This window comes from Dromiciops gliroides, chromosome 3 (assembly GCF_019393635.1).
Source record: "Dromiciops gliroides isolate mDroGli1 chromosome 3, mDroGli1.pri, whole genome shotgun sequence".
Lineage (NCBI taxonomy): Eukaryota > Metazoa > Chordata > Mammalia > Microbiotheria > Microbiotheriidae > Dromiciops > Dromiciops gliroides.
In genome coordinates this window covers 247,269,031-247,287,893 of record NC_057863.1, presented here as the reverse complement: position 1 = coordinate 247,287,893, position 18,863 = coordinate 247,269,031, and the positions used below count along the sequence as shown (strand labels likewise).

The window sequence follows — 18,863 nt, the reverse complement described above, 5'->3', positions numbered from 1 at the left end:
ACCAAGCAATCTTTTGTGATCACTTCTTCAATGTGGCTTTAATATTCATATTAACTTTATGGCAGTTAATGGGGGAAAAGAATGTTATGATTTCATAACTAAACCTCTTTCTTTATTCTACTTTGTACATGAAAACTCATTCCATCTATCAATTTCTCTCTCTCTCTGTCTGTCTGTCTGTCTTCATTGTTTAATTGTTCATCCTTATAGTAATGACTAAATTAGGGTTCCTATTTCTATATTTCAGAGAGAATAACTCAGGTGAGAACGGACATCTATGTAACCAGCTTTGGCCCAGTGTCTGATACAGAAATGGTAGGTTGTGGGGCATGGACCTTACTAAGCCCCAAATTATATCTAAATATTAAATGATAATATCTCCAGAGGAGAGATTTATTGAGATATAATAACCCTAATTCTCTTTCTTTGTGGTAGGAGTATACCATTGATGTATTTTTCCGACAAAGCTGGAAAGACGAAAGGCTTCGTTTCAAAGGACCAATGCAGCGGCTCCCTCTCAATAACCTCCTTGCAAGCAAGATTTGGACTCCAGACACATTCTTTCACAATGGAAAGAAGTCCATAGCTCACAATATGACCACCCCAAACAAGCTCTTAAGGCTAGAGGATGATGGCACCCTGCTGTATACCATGAGGTAAAAACCCGTTTATGCATTTCTTTTGTCCTGCCATTTTGAAGAGTTCCTTCTTAACGTCTCTCATCTCTGGAGCCCTTTGTTTGTCCTCTAGGGAAAGCAGAAAATTCCTAATTATTTTTTCTGTTATGAGATTCTTTAAGGTTATGTAATGAGGGGCAGCTAGGTGGCGCAGTAGATAAAGCACCGACCCTGGATTCAGGAGGACCTGAGTTCAAATCCAGCCTCAGACATTTGATCCTTACTAGCTGTGTGACTCTGGGCAAGTCACTTAACCCTCATTGCCCTGAAAAACAAAATAAAAACAAAAAAAGATAATATAATGAGTATCACTCAATAAATGCAGTTATCTCCTATAGAAAGCCTTTCCATGGGGCAGCTAGGTGGCGCAGTGGATAGAGCACTGGCCCTGGAGTCAGGAGTACCTGGGTTCAAATCCAGCCTCAGAAACTTGACACTTACTAGCTGTGTGACCCTGGTCAAGTCACTTAGCCCCAATTGCCTCACTAAAAAAAAAAAAAAAGAGAGAAAGAAAAAGAAAAAGAAAGCTTTTCCATGAATGGTTAATATAGAGAAGTAGCTAGGTGTCATAGAGCAGAGTGCTAGACTTTGAATCAGGAAGGACTGAGTTCAAAAATCTCCCTCAGACACTAACTAACCAGTGTAACCCAGGGCAAATCTCTTAGTTTCCTAAATGTGAATAGTAACGGTACCTATTTTGTGGAGTTGTTATGAGAATTAAAAAAAAAAAAAGATGACATGTAAAGCCCTTTGAATACTGTAAAACAGTATGTGATAGTTATTATTACTCTTATTATTATTATTCATAATATGTGGAATGACTATTGGACACTCAACCCTGTAGCAGCTATTCTGGCTGCACAGTCAATAAGGTCCCTTTCCTTCAAGTCTCTTCCAGCCTAGATCAATCTGAATTCTGTTTAAAGATTCCATTTTTACTCATAATTGGTTCTCATAGAATCTTAGAATTGGAAGGACATTAGACATTTGTGGAATCATAGAAATGAAATGAAGGGTTTAAAATGGAAAGGGATTTAGAGCTCATCCAATTCAGTCTCCAAATTTTACAAATGAGAAAACTGAGCCCTGGAAAGGTAGGCAACTTGGTTAATGCTCTTAGTTAGGCCTATCTCTAGGTCTTAGTGCAATGCCTGGCACATAGTAGGCATTTAGTAAAGAGTCAAATTAATTAATTGATTAATTATCAGATGGAATTCAACCCACATTCTAGTACTATTTCTATTGTTATCACAATACTTTTCATGGCTTTTATTGTTGTTTTTGTCCTTCATTCTTGAAGAGGGCCATGGCAGATGTCATGACTTGTAATGAATTAGATTTAAGTGAGGGATGGCTGTGTAAGGTCACCAACCTCACTCTCTCTCCCAGAGCCATCTGGGTCCAGTGGGAAGATATATATCAGGATGACTAGAGATGGTCATAGATGTTTTAAGGCAATTGTGGTTAAGTGATTTGCCTGGGGTCAGATAGCTTTTAAGTATCTAAGGTGAGATATGAACTCAGGTCCTACTGATTCCAGGGCCATTGTTCTATCCACTATGCCACTTAGCTGACTCTTTTCTATGGTTTTTCTGTTTATTTGTTTGTTTTCTATGGTTTTTCTAAGGCAGGTGGTTAGAGTGCCTATCTCAGAGTCAGGAACACTTGAGTTCAAATATGACCTCAGAAATTTACTAACTGTGTGATGCTTGCCAAGTCACTTAAACTCTATTTTTCCAAATTTTCTCATCTGTAAAATGGGGGTAATAATAGCACCTTTACAATCTCTGACTTGATTTTCTCATCTATAAAGTAAGGAGAATAGTAGGACCTAGATTCCTGGGTTTGTGGTAAATATCAAATGAGATAATAATTTTAAAGCACTTAGCACTGTGACTGGCACATAGTAAACAGTATATAAATATTACTATTACTATTATCATATTTTAATAAATAAATATGAGAACAATGTATTGGGTTATTACATATTCACTATTCTTTTTGTTCAGATTAACTATTCTTGATATTTACTTTTACTTCTTTAATTACAAAACTAACATTAGGAAGATGACCTAGATTGAGTAGAATAAGCATATATTATATATTGTGTCTATTTTTTGTTTGTTTTTTTGTTTGTGGGGCAATGGGGCAGTGACTTGCCCAGGGTCACACAGCTAATAAGTGTCAAGTGTCTGAATATCAGATTTGAACTCAGATCCTCCTGAATACAGGGCCAGTGCTTTATCCACTGCACCACCTAGCTGCCCCCCATGTCTATGTTTTTTTTTAGTGAGGCAATTGGGGTTAAGTGACTTGCCCAGGGTCACACAGATAGTAAGTGTTAAGTGTCTGAGGCCGGATTTGAACTCAGGTACTCCTGACTCCAGGGCCAGTGCTCTATCCACTGCGCCATCTAGCTGCCCCCATGTCTATTTTAATACTATAGGAACCACCTCATATTTGCTTTCAAGGAGTTCTTTTAACATCTTACTTCTATGATGTGATAATATTTTCATGCTGGATATAAATCTGATTATTTCTAATTTAGAATGATCCCCTCTAATTTCATACTGTGAATTGTTCATTACCTCTGAGTAAATCTATCATTAAATCAATCACTCAAACAGAGAGAAAGGCTATCATATTGCCTTAATAAGGTTTTCACTAAGCACCTCCATGTGTAGAAAGCACTTAGGAAAAGTAAGGAAAAAATATTTGACCTAAGAAGGTAATTATACACATAAGAAAATTGAAGTGCCATTGAATTTCTGCCCTTTAATCTCATAATCTCATGCAAAAAATGGGAATCTTTAAAATTGGACATGGTCTTTGGAAAAAGAATATTAAATAACCAATACTTCAAGGAGATCTTGATTCTCTCTATTCCATTTCCATTGTCTTGGATTTTTAATTTACCTGTCTTGCTCATAAAAAGGAAATGTAGTTTAGTTAAAAAGGAAACAAAAGGGATTCTCCAAAGCTCTAGATTTTACTTCTACCTTCTCACCGGTACAAAGTATTCACTAAAGCTCTCAGGGTCTCAGTATCTATTTTCATTTGTTTAACAAGGGTGATTGACTAGAGCTCTGAGCTCCCATTAATACTTGATATTCTTTGAATTCTGACTGCTGTGCCCTAAGTGATACCAGCCATGTCTTTCCATGTGGACAATTGGGTTTTTTTTAAGTGGATAAAATATCAGATCTATACCCAAATTATATAAAGAATGATTTTTTTCTTGAAACCATAACTATTATATTAAAGGATAGACAGAGAACAAGCATGAAATTGGTGCTTTGGTTTTTTAAAAATAAAATTTGACTATCAATGTTTTGAGTTAATTGGCCTAGGTCTACTTATAATCCCTTTGCCTAGGAATACATGTGGATTTAGGCTGTAGAATGGGACTGGAACTATGGGTGGGATTGAGGCATAGCCCTGAAGTTCATGAGAATTTAGAGATAGGAATCACCAATGCAATTGTTATAAAACACCTCCACACAATCCTCTCTTCCCTGCCCCACGCCCACTAATGAATAGATAGTTTCTACATATACCCCTTTAGGACAGTGACTGAATTATCTTTCCTTTGTTCCTTTGTATTCATAGTGTTTAGCAAAAGCAGGAACTTAATAAATGTTTGTTGAATAAAAAATATGAATTTGCTGTTCCCCTCAATTTCAATCAAATAAATAATAAACATTTATTAAGTGCCAGTTTTATGCCTGGCACCGTGTTAGGAACAGGGGATACAAAAAGAAGCAAGACTAGTGTCTGCCCTGAAGGAACTTACCATCAAATGGGGGAAATAACATGCAAACAAATATATACAGGCATAGCTCATTTTAATGTTCTTTGCTTTATTGTGTTTCTCAGATATTATGTTTTTAACAAATTGAAGGTTTGTGGCAAGGCTAGATTGAGGAAGTCTATTGTGGCCCATTTTTCCAATGTCCTTACATTGTGTCTCTGTGTCAGATTTTGGTAATTCACGCAATATTTCAAACTTTTCCAGTATTATTATATCTGTTATGGTGATCTGTAATCAATAATCTTCGATGTAAGTATCTCAATTGTTTTGGGGCACCATGAACCACACTCATATAAGACAGTGAACTTAATCAATAATTGTGTTTTCTGACTGTTCCACCAGCTGGGCTATTTCCCATCTCTCTCCCTCTCTTTTGGCATCCCTACTCCCTGAGACACAACAATATTGAAATTAATAACCCTATCATGGCCTCTGTCTTTAAATGAAAGAAGGAGTCAATTGATATGGCAAACTTCATTGTTCTCTTATTTCAAGAACTTGCCATAGCCACTCCAACCTTCAGCAACCATTGCCCTTATCAGTCAACAGCCATCAACATTGAGGCAAGACCCTTGCCAGCAACAAAGATTATGATTCTCTGATATCTCAGATGATGGTTAGCATTGTCTTTTTTTGTAGGGCAATGAGGGTTAAGTGACTTGCCCAAGGTCATACAGCTAGTAAGTGTCAAGTTTCTGAAGCCAGATTTGAACTCAGTTCCTCCTCAATCCAGGGCCAGTGCTTTATCCACTGTGCCACCTAGCTGCTCCAATGGTTAGCATTTTCTAGCAATAAAGTATCTTTTAATTAAGGTATGTACATTTGGTTTTTTAGACATAATATCATTGCACACTTATTAGACTACAGTATAGTGTGAATCTGGAACTAAACTCTTAACATCTCTGTAGTATGCCTATATACACATATGTATTATATGTAATGTTAAATTAGGATGATTAACAGGGAGAAGGCACTGGAATTAAGAGGGGTTGGAGAAGGCTTCCTGTAGAAGGTAAGATTTTAGTTGGGACTTAAAGGATGCTAAGGAGGTTATGTATTCTAGGGGCAAAGTCCCTGAAATATAATTTACCTATATAATCTGCTGTAGTTGCTGGGGCAGCTGGAGGTATAGTGAATAGAGTGGAAGGCTGGAATTCAGGAAGACTCATCTTCCTGAGATCAAATCTGGCTTCAGACACTTACTAATTTTGTGACTTTGATTCAGTCATTTAACTCTGTTTGCCTGTTTCCTCATCTGCAAAATGAGCTGCAGAAGGAAATAGTGAACCACTATAGTATCTTTGCCAAGAAAACCTCAAATTGGGTTGTGAAGAGTCAGATTTGACTTAACAACAACAACAACAACAACAACAACGGAATCTTTGATGTAAGATGGTAGGCATATTTCCAAATACCCAACATGGAAAAAAGTGTGCATCTTTGAAAAATGGGCATATTTCTCAAGGCTGGTATAGCTCTGTATGTTTTTTAATGTATTTTTATTTATTTCACTATTTCCCAATTACATGTAAAAATGAACATTCTTTTTTAAAATTGTGTTTTAGATTGTCTTCTTTCTTCCCACTCCTCCTCACTTCTTAAGAAGGCAAGCAACTTGATATCAATTATACATGTGAAGTAATTCAAGCATATGTTTATATTAGCCATCTTGCAAAAGAAAACAAAAAAAAACAAGAAAAAGAAAGTTTAAAAAGTATGCTTCAATCTGCACTCAGATTGTTTTCTCTCTGGAGGTGGATAGGATTTTTCATCATGAGTCCTTTAAAGTTGTCTTAGATCATTGCCTTGATCAGAGTAGCTAAGTCTTTCATATTTGTTACCATGCGGAATGTTCTTCTTTTGCTCACTTAGTTTTTATCAATTCATATCCTTCCTAAATTTTTCTGATACCAACCTGCTTGTCATTTCTTATAGCACAATAGAATTCAATCACAATCATATAGCACAACATGTTTACCATGCCCTTAATTTCTAATTCTCACCAAATAAATATTTGCTATAAAATTTTTTCCACAAATAGGCATTTTTCCTTTTCTTTGATCACTTTAGGATACAGACATGGTAGTGGTACTGCTGGGTCAAAAGGTATGCATAGTTTCATAGCTCTTTGGGCATAGTTCCAAATTGTTCCCTAGAATTGTTGAACTAGATCAAAACTTCATTCATAATTGCATTGGTGACCAATTTTTCTACATTCCCTCCAGACTTTCTCATTTTTCTTTTCTGTCATGTTAATCAATGTGATATGTGTGAGGTGGTATCACAGAGTTGTTTTAATTTTCCTTTCTATAATCAATAGTGATTTAAAGCATTTTTTAATGGGTCTATTGGTAGCTTGGATTTCTTCTGAAAACTTTCTGTTTATAATCTTTGACTATTTATGGACTAGGAAATTGTAATTACTTTTATTGTTGCTAATTTTTGTGAGGGGTAATGATAGTTAAGTGACTTGCCCAGGGTCACAGAGCTAGTAAGTGTCAAGTGTCTGAGATCAGATTTGAACTCAGGTCCTCCTGAATCCAGGGCTGATGCTTTATCCACTGCACTGACTTGCTGCCCCTCACCAATGATGTTTCAACCTTGTGTCACAGATCTCTCTTTCTGACCTCCTGAGTTGTCTTAGACTGGACAAATGTCTTGCTCTGAAATTTTGTTGACCCTGTCACTCCAAAATTTTAATTTGAGGCATTATTTTAAAGTTTTTTTAGTGGGAAATATTGGGAGAGCTCAGCTGAGTGCTTTCTCTATTGTGCCAACTTGGTTCCTCCCTTAGAATTCTGTGATTTTCTTTTTTTTTGGGGGGGTGAGGGAATTTGGGTTAAGTGACTTGCCCATGGTCACACAGCTAGTAAGTGTCAAGTGTCTGTGATTGAATTTGAACTCAGGTCCTCCTGACTCCAGGGTTGGTGCTTTATCCACTGCACCACCTAGCTGCCTCTTCTGTGACTTTGTTTTTAAAAAGAATTCCATCTTCTTTTAATCTTCTATTCAAACATTTAAAAATAGAATTTCTATAAAGGTGTCAGCTAAAATTCTCTGGGAAATATAACTAGTTCCTTTTCTATTTAGGTTAGTAATTTATCAGGAAATTTTCTTCATGTGAATAACTATAGGTAATGCTAAATAACTGATTAGGATTTCAAGGTAATCCAATTGGGTCAAATGCTTCTTTAAAGAAGGATGTGCTATAATTTATAATTCAGAAGTCTTCAAATTTTCCAGTTCTCAATCAGTTAAAAAATTAATTCACATATTTTTAAACTTTCTTCCACATGGAAGTAGTGCTGAAAAGGCAATGTGGTAAGCTGTACTCTTCAGAGGAAGTACTTATCTCCATTAATTTAGTTTCCTTTTTTCTTCTTTCTTTTTTTTTAGTGAGGCAATTGGGGTTAAGTGACTTGCCCAGGGTCACACAGCTAGTAAGTGTTAAGTGTCTGAGGCTGGATTTGAACTCAGGTCCTCCTGACTACAGGGACAGTGCTCTATCGACTGCACCACATAGCTGTCCCCCAATTACATTTTAATCTGGTTTGGCTACACTTGGGAATGTCTCAGGTTGTATCTTGTGGGTTATATTTGATACCTCTGCCATACAACAATGAAATCTCATTTATAGTCACTAGCCTAAGCTATGCATACATGCCAAGAACATGGAAATGATGACAATAAACTTTTAGTTAGTTATCACTTCTATAACTAATATTGCTTGATTATAGCCAGATTATTGATGTCTTTGGCTTGTGATGTTTTTTCTATCTATATTAGACCAAATTAAAATAATAAAACATGCAAGTGTAGTATATATTAAAACTCATAATACATTCAAAGCAGAATGGTCATAGATTTGAGAAATGAAGGAAGAAAAAATTTTGTTCTACCAGGGAATAAAATAGGAACCTTGATAAATGGAGGTTGAGAAGATTCGAAAACACAATGTGTTTGGATTGGTTGAAAGAAATGGGGATTCTCTGCTGAGAGAGAAGATTGAGGAAGGAGGTAGAATAAATGTGATAGTTCTTGTCAAATATTTGAAAGCCCATGAAGAAGAGGGGTGAGATTTACTGTGCTTTCTCTCATGGTGACAACTGGTAGTAATGTTGTGGAAGTTGTGGAAGTTGTGGAGAGGCAGAGTTTTGCTTCTTGTAAAGGTTATCTTTCCCAACAATTAGTGTCTTCTCATAGTGGAATGGGTTTTAACGTAGTGGGTCTCACCCATCCAGCTTCCCTTTGAAAACTTAGAGGATGTGACAAAACTGTTTCTGCTCAGATATGAGTTGTGACAGATGATTTCTGGTCTTCTTTTCAACCATAAGATGTTGTGATGCTGATATACAAGAAGAGATTATGAAAATATTCATTAGTGGAAAACTAAATTATGCATTTATTCTTTCATCAGCAGATAAAGAAGAAATGGTAGCCTTTCTTTTTTTTCTCACAATTTGGAGGTAACAGTATGCTGTCCTTTGCAGTAATGTCCAAAACTTCTGTGAATAGTTAAGATCCTCAAACCAAGAAGTATAGTAATCCATAGAGCAAAACACCTTCTGAATGAAGTCAAACCCATTATCAGGAATTAATGATTAGAGACTCCATTTGGGAGGGGGCTTTCTTTCCTATCTTTATGTTCCTGAGTATCAGTGTAATTCAGTTCCTTATGCTTGCTGGTCCAGGAAGTGGAGGCAGAATTAGCAAGGAAAAGTAGATAATGGAGAGGTATTTCCCATAACAAATACACAGATGCACACATTTTCTTTGTCTTGTTCTTTTTTCTTTTTTTCTTTTGTTTTGTTTTGTTTGGAAAATCTTTATTGAGTAATTGGGGAAAGGCAGGCAGGGGCCAGTTTAGTCTTTGGAAGCAGCCTTCTTCATGGCAGCCAGGACATTGCTGAGCTCCTCTTTCTTCCTCTTGGCTGGGATGGGAGTTCCCACCTTTTCTTTTTTTTTGGATGAACTTTAGGGCTTGCTTATCTTTGGGGACCTTTAACAATTCCATGGCCAGACTCTCATAAGGGGCAAACCCACATACCTCCCGAATCATATCTCTCACAAACTTGGTGTGTTTGGTCAGCTGACCATGGTGGCAGTGGTGTTGTGGCTTTGAAACCTTTTTGGTAACTTTGTGGCCCTTGTTGAGGCCCATGGCCATAGGGTAGTGAATGGCCATGGCTGTGGCATGATTATAGCCTCAACGGCAGCCACAATGGAAGGAATCTTTGTGTTTTTCTATCTCTTTTTTTAAAAAAATATTTCTGTCTTTGTCTCTCTCTGTTTCTCACCCCCTTCCCCCAAATTCTGGCTTTCTTACACCTCATAATCAATTTGTGTGGCACATTGGCATGTATTCTACAACCTGTTGATTCCTAATACAATAGAAAGATTCAAACAAACATTTTTCAGGGGACCAGGAGAGATGGATGTAATATATTTCTCTTGGTAAAGCCATTCTTCTTCTTCTTTTTTTTTTTTTTTGCAGGGCAATGAGAGTTAAGTGACTTGCCCAGGGTCACACAGCTAGTAAGTTTCAATTGTCTGAGGCCAGATTTGAACTCAGGTCTTCTTGAATCCAGGGCCAGTGCTCTATCCACTGCGCCACCCAGCTGTCCCCCCCCCCTTTTTAAATTCAGTGTTGGAAGAGGCCTTAGAGGTGATTTTGTTCCAACTCATCTGTGAAAAAATCATCTTTATAAAAACCTGGACAAGCAATCACCTAATCTCTCCTTAAGAACCTCTGTTGAAGCTGGGGTGGGGGGACAGCTAGGTGGTGCAGTGCATAAAGCACTGGCCCTGGATTCAGGAGGACCTGAGTTAAAATTCGGCTTCAGACACTTGACACTTACTAGCTGTGTGACCTTGGGCAAGTCACTTAACCCTCATTCCCTGCCCCCCCCCCACACACAAAAGAACCTCTATGGAAGGCAACCCATTACTTAGCAAAGAAGCTCATTCCACTTTTGGATATGTTTAATCATACATTTTTTCTCAAATCACATCTAAAACTGCCTGGGTAGAATTTTCACCCCTTCTTCCAAATTGCTCTCTTTTCTCCTCCTTGCTCTGTTGAACTAAGCAGAGATCTAGATTCTCTTTCACATGGTAGTGATTCAAATTCTTAAAGACACCTTTTATTTCCTTCCTAAATTTTCTGTCTCCCAGACTAATTATATCCTTCTCCTACCAATTTAAAAACAAAATAAAACAAAACAAAAACTTCAGCTAGCTGCAGAGCAATTTGTCAATGTGCTGGTCAAAATTTTTCATCCAGAACTGAATACAACATTTCATATTTATTATCTCCTAGGGCTGAGTACTGTGGTAGTGCTATCACCTTGTTTTAGATATCTTTCTCTATTCAAGTAATGCAAGGTGAATTAGCTTTTTGGATTTCCTTGACACATTATTGATTCATTGTCATTGGAATCTTCTAAATCTCCCCATCTTTTTTTTTTTTCAGGGCAATGAGGGTTAAGTGACTTGCCCAGGGTCACACAGCTGGTTAGTGTCAAGAGGTCAGATTTGAACTCAGGTCCTCCTGACTCCAGGGCTGGTGCTTTATCCACTGCACCACCTATGCCCTCCTTGCCATCTTTTCTCATGTGAACTATTGTTTAGCAATATCTCCTTCATTCAGAACTAATTTCTTTTTAACCCAGGTCAGATACCTCATATTTATCAGAAGTAAAGTTCATCATATTTGATTATTTCCATCATTTTTACCTAATAAGTTATTTTGGGATCCTTATTGTGACATCTAGTATCTTAGCTAGCCCATCTTTATATCATCTGAAATTTTGATAAGTATACTATTTATACATTAATTAAAATGATTGTTAAAGACACTAAACAGCACAGGAACAAGTATAGATAGATAGCTGGGCCATTCCATTAATAATGAAAAAAAAATTTAGCATGAAAAAATAAGAGTAGAAGGTGTTTTCTTAAAGATATAGTAATGCAGCATTTGTCTAGAACAGAGACAGAATAATTTTTTAAAAGAAAAAAATCATTTTTCTATTTTTTTAAACAACAACACTAAAGAAAGGTATCTAGGAAAATTAATGGAAATGCTGACTGACCGCTTACATTAGGGCAGTCTGTTCAGATGCCTGAGAACTGTATATCTCAGATGATATAGCATTGTCATATATTATCCTAATTCAGTATAGCTGTAAGTAGTTAATATATTTGCCAACCTTCCATTCTTCAAATGATCTATGATTTCTCTAGTATAAGAACTTCTTCTACTCATGTCTGTGACAAGATTTTTAGGCTTGATAGCTTAGTACATGTAGTGGAAGATGGAATCAGATTACCTGAGGACTTTGATGTTTACTGAATATATGAGGGGCAAAGAACTAAACTTCCTTGCATCTCAGGTTTCTCATATATAAGATTATAGGTATGGACTTAGAGATTTCTTCCAGCTCTATATTTATGATCCTATGACGTGATTTTCATAGATCAGAGGAACCAAATAATCAATCAGTTGGTGGGTCCCTTTTTGGTGATGATAAACCAGTTCAAACTTATGCTGACTAAATCCTACATGAAGCCTCTCCAACTTGGTGTGACCTGTCATAATTTTATTACACTGGCATAAATTTAAAGAAGATGAGGTCATTTCCACACCATGATGGAAAATCAGAATATGTATTTAATGAAGAAAATCTTAAAAGTACTTAAAATAGATGGAGTGTGCACATTATTAGATGAGCCACGAGATGGCAGCATAACCATGTTTGGTGTATGGCAACCATTTTGTTATCTTAATTGAGTGTTAAAAATTCATTATGTTTTTGCATTAAAAAGGAAGCTTATTTAAAGGGTTAGACATATACTTTAGTGGATTTTATTAACAGTGTAATAATTTTAAAGGAAAATTATAGATGAGTATATTAATCCAGATCCCATGTAATTAACTCTAAAATTGTTCAAAGCATAATGAAGAATGGTTAATTGTGGGATTCATTCATTTAAAAATTTTGGTTAATGAAATCCTGACTGTTCCCTTTGGAAACAAATCCTCAATGAACCACTGCCTTAATTAAGACAAATAGATTTTATGCCTAACAAGCAAAAACACCACAGCCTGTCCATTAAGAAAGATCCATCATATTGCCCAGAACCTGAACTTGGAGACCTTGACCAGAGATATGAATTTTAAAAACAATTTAAATGTTTAATGTTCTGTTCACCAGTTTTAGGATGGCTTTAAAAAGTTTTCTTCCTTCAAAGAATTTGATTAAATCTGGGATATGTAAATAAAGATTCTAATTTAATCTCATTAACTGAAATTCAGTGGCTCATTTCAATGGTAACAACTAATATGAGACTTTCCATGTAATTGGTATGCATAATTGTATAATTGTGGGCGGGAGAGGAGAGTTGATCTTTGCATGAATTACCATGTAATCACAAGGATAAAAGGAATCTTGTTCATTTCTTGCTCTAGGATCAGGCCTAAGACATTGGGTGACAGTTTAGACTTTGTCATAACCTAATCAATGGCATATTTTATAAATTGGGAGTCCTGAGAAAAAACTTTATGGAGGAGCACATGACCTTTTGTTAATGGCATGATGAATTCCTTTCATACAATCAAGTACTAAGGAAGTATATATATACATATATGTATATATGCATACATATGTTTATATATACACACAAAGATAAACATGTATGTATGTGAATATATGTGTATATGGGTATATACATGTATAATGTACATACACACATTGTATGTTATAGATATACATATAATATATATTTTATATACACGCAAAAAATATAACTAGTTGAGACTTTCTTCCTCCAACTTGTCATTACTTATTATGGTTTTCCAATGCAGACCGGAACTTGTAATTCAGCCTCCTTAAGCTCAGTATTATGATTTTGACAAGTCAATTTTTCTTAGCTGAAAAGAGTATTGAACATAATCTAAGTGTTCTGTGGAGCCTTAGTGTTCCTAACAAAACTCAGTAAATGTGCTTTGTTTAATTAGCAGAAACTATATGTAGAAGACCATGGCATGGACTGACTACTGTTACTTCTGGGTTGATCTCCAGAATTCCTTCGGCCTGTGAACATGACCCACACTTGGGTTGCTCCCATATTTAATGTACTGGTAAAGATCTTCAGGGATGGAGATAACACAGCTGGTTTTAATCATTTAGTGTAAAAATATTTCCATATTCTCCAGATAGTTGGATGCTTGGTTTTGGTTGCATAGGCATAGCCATAAAATTGTATTTGGACTAAGAAGATGGTTTTCAAGGGAGGTGCTGGGGGCTCACCAATCCATAGGTAACAATTTTTTTTCATCTTAAACCTTTTCCATTCTCACTCCTACCTTCTTTCACTCATTAAGATTAGGCTGATGACCCTGCATCCCTGGCCATTCTTTCCAGTACTGGTTGAATTTTCACTCACATATATGTCTCTGACTGATCATGGTGGGGAATAAGAATCAAGCTTGCTTCCAATTGCCTCTTCTAGATTCTACCTTGGGGAAGGTGCTTTTAAATGTTTATGGTAAGATTATGATACTATCACAAATATAATCTTATTTTAAAAGAAATCCAGTAGTGTTTATATTATCTGTTCTTATTAACTTGTAGAGAATTTATCAGCAAAGATGAAAAAGAATCTAATCATTTCCATCATTATAGAGACAGAGCTATAATGTTGGGATCTGTCTAAGTATTCACACACATGGCTCTAGTGTCAATTGCCATAGCTACAATACAGAAGTAATGGCAATCACAGCTTTCAAGTATAAGGTTAGAGGAAAGAATGAGAAGACTAAGCAGTTTTGAACTAGTCTACTATCTAAATCCATTATGGGTACAAAATTTTATATGTATACATGTATGCACATATGCATACACATGTATATTAAGTATATGTAATTATTTTAATATTACCATTATACTACTAAATATTGGGTTATCTTCATGTTGGAATTGAATCTGTTTGTATAGACTTTAAAACTTCAATAGATCTGAGTCTTGATTTACTCATCTGTAAAGTGAGAGATGTACTAGATCAAACAAATAAAAATGGGGGTCACTAAACCATACACAAGCATCCCTATGGTTGCATTTTGATTTAGAAAACTACATTTTAATCTCATCTATGTTCATTTGAATTTTTATTTATTTTGTTAAATATTAATCAAGTATATTTTAATCTGATTTTGCTGAAATGGAGAGTATTATAGGCTGCAGTGGAGCCTGATTTGTTTTTGACCTCACATGTCTATAGATGTCTATAGTCTCTCCTTGGAAAAAGCAATTATATGACCCCTCAGGTCTGATGGATCCAAATGCAAGAGTTGTATTTTTAACACAAACTCTTTTTCAATGAACCAAAATATGTGAAAATATTTTTCCACATGGAGGCACTCTTTCAACTGAAAAGGAGAGAAATAGTTTTCAAATACTTTGCCATTATTACACTTCTACATAATTGGCTATGGAAAAAATGCTTTTAATGAGAAGAACATATTTAAGTTTTCAAATATTTGCTTGTGAAGACATGAATAGTGACAAATAATTATTAGATATAGCTAAATAAGAACTGCCCTAAAGTCACAAACTAGATGTCTATCTCCTAAAACATGTAAATACCTTCTTGGGACACTAGTAGTTAGTCACCAAATTTTCTGGTAGCAAATACTGAAAACTGCAAATAGAGGAAAACTTTTATCACAAGAATTAATGCAGATGATGGATCTAAAGCAGGTATTCCTAACCTTTTTTTGAGTTTCATGGACTCATTGGCAGTTTATGAATCCAATGGAACTTCCGAAAATAACATGTTTAAATGCACAAACTAAAGCACATAGAGTTACAAAGGGAATAAATTGCATGGAAATAAAGCTATTGACATATTTTTAAAGTGTTAAAAGACTTAAGTTTAAGAAATTATAATCTAAAATGAATTCATTTAGGGATGTCAAATGCTTTGACAATTTGTAGAAAAGATTATGAATGGATAGTTCTACCAGCAAATTTTGGGAAAAGTTACCGTTGTATAACTTGGCTTAATGAAAGGATCATGAATAGAGCATTCATTAAGTGCTGACTCTATGCAATGTACTATGCTGACATCTGGGGATATACACAGAAAAATAAGACAGTCACTACTGTTAAGGACCTCATGTTCTAATGGGGAGACAACACATATGGCAGGTTTCAGATATAAGGCAGATGTTAATGCCTCCTTTAGAATGTTATTTCTGGGGGCAGCTAGGTGGTGCAGTGGATAAAGCGTTGGCCCTGGATTCAAGAGGACCTGAGTTCAAATCTGGCCTCAGACACTTGACACTTACTAGCTGTGTGACCCTGGACAAGTCACTTAACCCTCCTTGCCCCACAAAAAATGTTATTTTCACTGATAAAAATGATAGCAGTTTCTGATGTTATACTATTTGAGAGTTCCAGTGCCTTTGGTAGAAAGAATTTTCTTTTTTGAGTCTTAAGTAACTGTGGCTATAGTTCATACAGGAGTGGTTTCCAATGTGTGTCTCCATAAGGGTTTCTTCACAGGATGATGCCTGAGGGGACTGAGGCAGAAGTATCACTGTTCCCAAGTGCCTTGGGTTCGGATCCATCATGATATGGAGATAGTTGCAGGGTAATGGTGATGATTTGACTTCTCTGACTCTATCTCTGGATGACTTGCTTTTTTTGCTAGTTTGTCCTGTATGTTGTAGGTAGTTGACAATTGATGCAAATGGTTAGTCCCTTCTCCTTCAAAAATAGCTGTGAGGGCCGGGCTGTAGAGAGGGCCTATGATCCCAGAGGCACTGTCATTTTCAGTGACTCTGTGGCAGATGGGACAGTGGTCATGAAGGTGAGTCCCTTCTCCACAATGTTTGTTCACTTTGATAATTGTTGTAGGACTTGGGATAAAAGCACATTTAGTAGTACTGGAGTAACTGCCATTCCAAAGGCTCTTACCTTCAGAGTCCTGGGCTGTCCCCATTAGAGTGTGAAGGGAGATGGTGGTCAAGTAATGGTGGTGGTAGTGATGGTGGTAATAATTGAATTTGCCTGGTTCATGCTGCTCCATATCTTTCTCGGCATGCCTTGGACTTCAGCTATGCTGGGTTTCTTACCCAGTGTGTAGAAGTTCCTTGGCAGCTGCTGGGGAATGGTATAAATGTGTGATATAATATTTGTGATTTCACCTAATAATGGGAATTCTTATATGCTGTGAAAGGAATGTGTAGTTTAGTTTCAGAACACACTTACCCTGGCATATGTTACGATGTTCATGATAGAATTTAAAATTTCTAATGTAGTCCAATTGGCAATGTGCTAAGTGCTAGGGAGACAAAGACAAGATGAAAAATAGTCCCTTCTGCCAAGTAGATTTTATTCTTCTGTGGAACTGTAATCAAGAAATTAATAGTAAGCATTTACTGAGGGCCTACTGAGTGACAGGTACTCTGCTAAGAACAGCTGCATCTTGAAAGAAATCAGGGATTTTAGGATGAAGAGGTAAAATAAATGAGCATTACCTTGTGGTCTGGCATATGAATAGTAGCACAGAAATATTAGTATAATGATTTCAGTGAAAGAAGTTATTTGAATGGGTAATTAAATGATGATACCAATGTTTAATCTGAGATAAACTATGCTACCTTTACAAAGCAGTTGGACATTTGCCTCATAGGTAATGGATTTTTGCCCATTACTAGACATAAAGGGAAGTCTATAGAAGTCTCATATCTTTGAAGAGGAAAGATAACCTATTTGATGACTGCCTTTTTATAGACGTAGAAATTATCCCAAATCTGTTTTTTGTACCCAATAACAATCTGGATTAATTTTTCCACCATCCACCACATCCCTGGTTCAAAGATGATGCTAGTGGTACATGCATTATTCATAATTCTATGAAATTTAGATTTAGCACACCTATTTGTTTGGATTGACAGAAGAGTGCTTGATCAAGCTTTATAGATGTGAAGCTTCAAATCTATGATTGTATGTGGCTCACAACTAAAGGAAGCCTTACCCCTCTGTCCCCTGAATGTAGAAACACTTGAGCTGTCACACTGTATCTTGTAGCAGAAGTTAGAGTAACAGCAGTGAGACACAGCTGTGAAGCAGGTGTCTGGCACACCTCACTTTTTTTCTTTTGGTTATAAACAAAAATATGACAAATGCCACAGATTTATTTGGTATGAATCTTGAGTGATTCCCATTCTCTTGAGCTTGCTTAGTTATAAGATCTATAGTAGTTTGAAAGAACCTGAGTTATGTAGGATTCTCAGCCTGGTAAATAAAGATTCTAAAGATGGTGGAATCAAATTGACTTTTGGTTCTTCATTTCTTTTATTTATCCTTATTATCATTGAAAATTTCAGCACCTTGAAGGGACATGTTAAAGTTATTTAATGGGAGGATGAGAAGCTGATTATTTTAATAATGGGTTTTTCTGAGGATACAGGTTTTATGTCAAGAGCAATGGCTGAATTCATTCAAGTTAGTCTTAGTGCCAAAAAGGCAGAGAATTCATTCATTTGAACTTATACTTCATAGCTATGAATGTTCACTTAATTAAAATTAAGTTGGCACAGAATAATTTTATCATTCCCATGTTTGCCTAAATGCCACACTAATTATATTTTCTCTTTAAAATTTAATTTGGATAGATGGATAGATGGAAAGATAGATGGATGGATGGATAGATGATAGATAGATAGACAGGCAGACAGACACTATATAAATGTCAGGCAGAAGCAGCAGCAGCAGTAGTAGTAGTGGTGGTGGTAGTAGTAGTAATAGATATCATTGTCATTGTTGTCATTTTCATTATTTTTGTCATCTGGTAGCCATCCCTGTCCACTAATGAAACTACTGATTCTTTCTGTTAACAAAGTCTTTCCTCTTCTCTTACCTCCTTTCAGGCCTTTATCGCTCCAAAACTATGTTGCTACAATAATCTATTAGATTCTCGTACTTCAATCTCTTCATTTGCTTATCCATTTTTTGTATAATTGCTAAGACAAACTTACAAAGGAAGATATGATCATAGATTTAGAGCTAGAAAGGACCTCAGTGTCATCTTGTTTAGCCTCTGAACTTAATGAAGAATTAAAGACCCATGATGATCTTTAAATGAAAAACTGGGACCCAGAGAGGTGGTGTTTGCCCAATTTCACACAATTAGTAGGCAGAAAAGCCAGTTTCTGAACCCAGTCCTCTTGCCAAATCTAACCCTATTGCCTATCTACTGTTTTCTCCTATAGTCCTTTTTACAAACCTGTGCTTTCTGATGTTAAATCCCAAATCCTCCTTTCTACCAACTTTGACTCTGATGTATACTTCCTATGCTAGGCAAGA

At 36.1% G+C, this 18,863-nt stretch overlaps 1 protein-coding gene across 8 annotated transcripts in view; it reads left to right on the top strand.

Annotated features, from left to right (window-relative positions):
- The window catches only part of GABRA5 (gamma-aminobutyric acid type A receptor subunit alpha5), a 96,421-nt gene that overhangs the window by 15,145 nt on the left and 62,413 nt on the right, over positions 1-18,863 (top strand). For all 8 annotated transcript variants that reach the window (XM_043998266.1, XM_043998263.1, XM_043998262.1 and 5 more), the window contains exons 4-5: positions 248-315; positions 436-656. In XM_043998266.1, coding sequence (XP_043854201.1) covers positions 248-315; positions 436-656 — 289 coding nt within the window. The remainder of the gene's footprint in view (positions 1-247; positions 316-435; positions 657-18,863) is intronic.